The sequence below is a fragment of the Centroberyx gerrardi genome, chromosome 7 (assembly GCF_048128805.1).
Source record: "Centroberyx gerrardi isolate f3 chromosome 7, fCenGer3.hap1.cur.20231027, whole genome shotgun sequence".
NCBI lineage: Eukaryota > Metazoa > Chordata > Actinopteri > Beryciformes > Berycidae > Centroberyx > Centroberyx gerrardi.
In genome coordinates, this window is record NC_136003.1 from 28,539,836 (window position 1) to 28,545,199 (window position 5,364).

The following is a 5,364-nucleotide window of genomic DNA, read 5'->3' on the forward strand; positions in this document are numbered from 1 at the left end:
TATTTGCATTTGATTACTGCGGCTATTCATTTGACTCTCTGAACGCGAGCCACCTTGCTAATCCACAGCAGGGTCAGAGAGATGGTGTGGTCTACAGCGGGGCAGACAGGGAGTGATATATGGGGCCGTGGGACACTTGTCCCTGTTAGACCCCACACCGACCCAATGAGGGACCACAGAGCCAAGCGCCATGGGGAACAAGAGTCTGACTGAGCACAGACAAAGCCCTGAAAGAGAGACCCAGCCACCCCCTGCTACTATTACCCATCCACTGCCTGAGCACAGCCAGAGCCCAAAAGAGATGAGCAGGAAAAGGCTAACGTAAATCTCACACACATTCACTCTAAAGTAATGGGAGAGAGAGAGAGAGAGAAAGAGAGAGTGCAAGACAGCAAGGAGCAGAGAAAAGCTAAAGCAGAGAGGCGAATGTATCATTTAGACAATCGAGATGCAGTAGAGCTTAAGTTTGAAGTTTTTATTGTCAAAGAAAGGTGGAAAACAACAAAATAAAAAGAAGGAAGGTAAAAGAATGCATACAGTGTCTCCTACATCACCATTACAGAACCAATCATGAGGTAAGATGCCAATATCGTGGTCAGCATTCACAACACAGGTGTTATTTGATCACGTGGAAGAGCTAATACACAACATTTGTTTTTACAAAGGGGCGCTTCCTTCTATCTAAGTGTATTCGCGCCTCACAATACACAAAATGGTGAAAATGGTCTTTCTAAGTAAACTCTACGAATAGACTCCTACAATTGAATGTAAAATATAACAAGTATCACTGTACATTGATTGCACTTTTTTTAGAGGATAAGCAAACCAGGAGCAATTGTTTTAGATGACTACTGCAAATAGAGTTGAACAGTTTAGACTCCAGCTTGTGTTGATACAGAGCGATTTGGGTTAGTTAGTCCATAAAATATCCAAATTTGTTGGAAAAGGAAGCCTCAACATAAAGAAACAACTACGCACATCCTAGCTGCACGTGATCTTTTGCTCATTTTCCCTCCACTCTCAGTATCTGCATCTCCTCACGTACGCCAATACAAAAAACCATAATCTGCATTTGTTCTTTTTTTAATGAAAACACAGCCTCTTAACACTGCCACCCTGTCAAATCCCAAGTGTTGCTCTTGGCACATAGAAGGTCAGGTATTCATTTACGAGGCACTCTGGCCTTTCCAAAGTGGGCATTTTAAGGTCTTAATAGTTCTTTGTGAGAAGATTTTGCCTAGAGCTGTTCTGTGTCGGTTTGAACTTTACATGAAGCTCAGATCTGTCCTCTACTGCCTTGCGTGACCCGCCTACTCACTGCTATGTTCTCATAGAAAGTCACAGGACCAAAGAAAGTGATTATTACTGTAAGTACTTCTACAAGGAATATTTCCGTCTGCCATGATAAGAAACTCTGAATCCTCTCCCTCCCTTCCTCCCTCTCTCTGCACTGTGCATGTGACAATCTCGATACTTAAAAAGCAACTCATCCTGCATAATTATTAATCTAGTAAAACTGGTCTTAATTATTTTGAAAAATGCATACAGAGAATAGTTAGTACCAAAAACCCCACTCAAAAGAAAACTAATAAATCACTCCTAAACCAAAACATAATTTGGCAAATATCTCATTATTCATCATCGTCATAGTGCTGCTGTCACAGTCCTTATAGACATCTTAAAAAAACAAAACATAAATTCTCAACATCAAAAGGCCTTCGCTACTAGTACTAGTACTCTCAGATGTGTTTTGACTCTTCTCAAATATCTGCAAGCTTAAATTCCCATTTTTAAAGCAGCCAAAGTATTGCATCACTGTCAACCACATCTTCTCTATGACTTCTTCATCTTCATCAAGACAATTATGGATCAATTGCTTTATTATCCTCTGAAAATAGCATTCAGATCATGTGCTCTTATCCTCTCATTTGGGTAGATCCCCTTTACCATGGCATCACTCTATTCTGATCTATCAAGAGTCAAGCCTGATACAGTCAAAACAACATGAACATGCACTTTTACATTGTAAACAAAGACTGTGTTGTATCACCCTACTTCCAAAGAATAGTTTGTTTTACTGAAGTCTTGTTGACAAAATCTATCATCCAATTTCATGGTTCCCCCCCAAAAAAAGGATTCAACATTTTTATCAGTGTGAACTACTGCTGTACATTGTGGCATCTTTGTTCAGTAGGCATCGAGAACGTGCATCCATGAGGAGAGCCAGCATTGATCAGCGTCAAAATGTATTCTCTAAAAATACTTTAAACATCTTGAAAAGGACTCTTGATGCTGAAGGGTTGCTTGAGTTTAAAAGGTCCATTCCCATAAGCTGTTTCCTTTTCTGTAGCTGTGTAGGAGTGTTGCCATCACAGCTAGTTTGTTCAAAGGATTATTGGAGAAGATGGAGGGACCCGGAAAGCACCTATTCCTCAAAGGAGGGTGTCAATCCGGGTGCTGAGGTCTCCGCCCAGGGAGTCCCCCAGGTCAAACAGCTGGTCCAGGTTGACGGTTGAGCTACAGAGGAAATCATTGCGGCCTTGCTCCTCCTCCTCCGGCCAGGGGCTCTGCAGGAAGGCCGTGGCGAGGAAGGTCTCCTCATCAAAGTCCGACACCTCATTGTTCCTCTGGGTCTCCGCCAACACGTGGATGTCTGCCGTCCCCACGGGGGCTTCCACGGGGCAGATGTGGGTTCCCCGCACCGTCAAGTCCTCCTCCTGCGGGATGGGGCTCAGCGGCCCCCCTCCGTCCAGGCTGAGCTCCCCGCTGAGGGCCGAGTCCAGCAGGGCGTCCCAGTCGAAGTTCCCCTTGAGAGATCCCAGCTCCTTCTGCTCGTCCGGGGACAGCAGCGGGGAGCTGGAGCGGCGCGGGGCTTTGGCGCTGCTAGCTCTGGAGCCCAGCGACTGTTTCCTCTTGTGCCCGCCGCCTCCTTTGCCCACCGGCCAGGACCCCAGCATGGTTCCCTCGGCCAGATGGGGGTCCCAGTTCTGGTCGGCCCCGGTGGCCTCTTCAAACTCCCTGAGGAGCTGCTGGGACTCTGGGTCGATGCACAGGCCGCTCTGACCGCCCGCGGAGCTGCAGGAGCCTCTGGACAGGGGCGGGGCGTTGACCCGGAGCCGGTTCTGCAGGGCGGGGTTGATCTGGACCGGCGGCATCCGCCTCTTCTTGTAAGCGCCGTTCAGGAGGCGCTCGGCGTACTGCGGGTCGATCTTCCAGAATCCCCCCTTCCCCGGCTCGTCTTTCTGTCGCGGTACCTTGATGAAACACTTGTTCAGCGACAGGTTGTGACGGATGGAGTTCTGAAAATAGGGACAAGCGTTTGACATGACATGCTTCATCAAACAGAGGCCTTGTTGGGAAGCCAGCTCTAAACTGACTGCACATTTCCCTGTAGCAGAGCAGGAAGTGCAGATGGCTGAGAACCATACATCACATTAATGCATTGTGTACCCTTGCATTCACCCAGCACTGGCCCTCTGCCACCCCCCTCCACTGGAGTCTAAATGGAGCAGTGACCCAATGACCTTTGTTAAATATTATCTGCCCCATGTACTGGCTTACAATAACAAAATGCTCTGAAATGTCTGAGCCAGACGCTTAAACAAGGGAGTACAGCTAACAGGTTCATCAATCATTTATCCAGCAAATTAAACTTTTTCTTGAAAATTCCTGCCCTTTCGAGGGGGAATCTGCTCTTTCGATGCTGTATCGCCCCTCCTTTACTCCCCCGTTGCCTCTCTTTGCTCAAGCAGAAAAACCTAGCAGCTTTTCAGAGGCAAATGCAGTGGGTTTACAAAAAAAAGGGAGAAGTAAATGAACACTACAATTCATGTTTTGCTACGAAAGCCTGTTTGTAATGGATGGAGGTTTTCGCTGCCATCGCTGTGCCACAAGAGTTACTTAATTACTCACATAGCCAAGCCGCTAATACTTCTTCAGAGTGTGGCAGCTGGCCCAGGCCTCTCAATATATTGCCTTCCTCAGAAATGGACTTCTTACCGCTCCTTACATAGAAAAAAATAATGTGCCCAGCTGCGACTTGGCTCCACTGCAAAACACATGGAGCAGCAAACAGCAGATCCTCGCTGAGATCTGACTGAGAGACTCTCCCACGACTTAGGCTAATGAGCTTCAACTAGAGGTGTATGTGTGTGTGTGTGTGTGTGTGTGTGTGTGTGTGTGTGTGTGTGTAGAGAGAGTGGGCAGAGAGAGAATGGAAGGCGGAGAGACACAATGTATGAGAGAGAAAGAGAAGGAGAAAAGTGAAAGAAGTGAATGAGCATGAGAGAGAGTGTATGTGTATGTTTGTACATGTGAATGTATAGGTGCACATGTGTTTGTGTATGTATGTGCACTCATGCGTTTGTGTTACTTTTCAACACAACATATGTAAACAGCAACTCAAGTGTATGCATATGTGTAAAGTATGTGTATGTGTGTGTGTATATGTGTATCTGAACAGTATGCGGGTGTGTGTGTGTGTGTGTGTGTGTGTGTGTGTGTGTGTTCAGTCCCTTACCTGCCAGGTGGGATCAGCATGGCGGAAGTAGCAGAAGTTGTCGGTGATCCACTTGTAGATGCAGGACAGGGTGATCTTGGTCTTCTTGCTGGCCTGCATGGCCATGCAGATGAGCGTGGCGTAGGAGTACGGCGGCTTGATGTGTGCGTTGGTCTTGTAGTCCACCTCGTCGGGGCAGTGGCCGTGGGCCACGATGCCGGGGAGCGACTGCATCCTGCTGTAGGCCGCCGCCGTGGGCTTCCCCGGGGTCAGGGGCGTCCCGATGGAGGCGGGGTCCCCGGCCAGAGGGGAGGCCGGGGCCTCGGAGCCCAGCTGCTGGCGGCCGAAGAGGTGAGGCTGGTGGTGGCCGGACAGCGGGGCCTGCTGCGGCCCGTTGGCACTGAGGATGGAGAACTCCTGGAGCCACTGCAGGCTGGTCAGGCTGTCGTCCAGGCTGACGGCTGAGCTGCAGCTGCTGATGCTGCTGCTGCTGTTGTTGTTGTTGTTGTTGTTGTTGTTGTTGTTGTTGTTGTTGGTGCCGTTGCCCCCGTCCCGTTCCTCGGCCTGGGCGGCGGCCGTCACCACCTCCTCCTCCAGCCCCACGGAGCCTTCAGGCCAGGGGTCGGTACAGCTCAGAGACAGCATGGCTCTCCAACACCTCTCCTTCTCTGCCCCCCCACTCCTTCTCCTCCCCCTGCCACCGCCTGACAGGAGGGAAAATATACACCCAGCTTAACAAAGTGGAAAAGGACAATGATGGCCCTATTTGAAAACAGAGCCCTTGTTTGTGTGTGTGTGTGTGTGTGTGTGTGTGTGTGTGTGTGTGTGTGTGTGTGTGTGTGTGTGTGTGCGTGCGTGCGTAGTGC

The 5,364-nt window shown here is 48.9% G+C and overlaps 1 protein-coding gene across 1 annotated transcript; it reads right to left on the bottom strand.

The window, feature by feature from the left end:
* Nucleotides 1-2,432: 2,432 nt before the first annotated feature.
* Nucleotides 2,433-5,143, bottom strand: foxj1a (forkhead box J1a). Its single transcript, XM_071894807.2, has 2 exons — nt 4,520-5,143; nt 2,433-3,299 (listed from the first exon to the last, which is right to left on the bottom strand). The coding sequence occupies exons 1-2, from the start codon at nt 5,141-5,143 to the stop codon at nt 2,433-2,435; spliced, it is 1,491 nt and encodes a 496-aa protein (XP_071750908.2).
* Between the last annotated feature and the right edge of the window lie 221 nt (nt 5,144-5,364).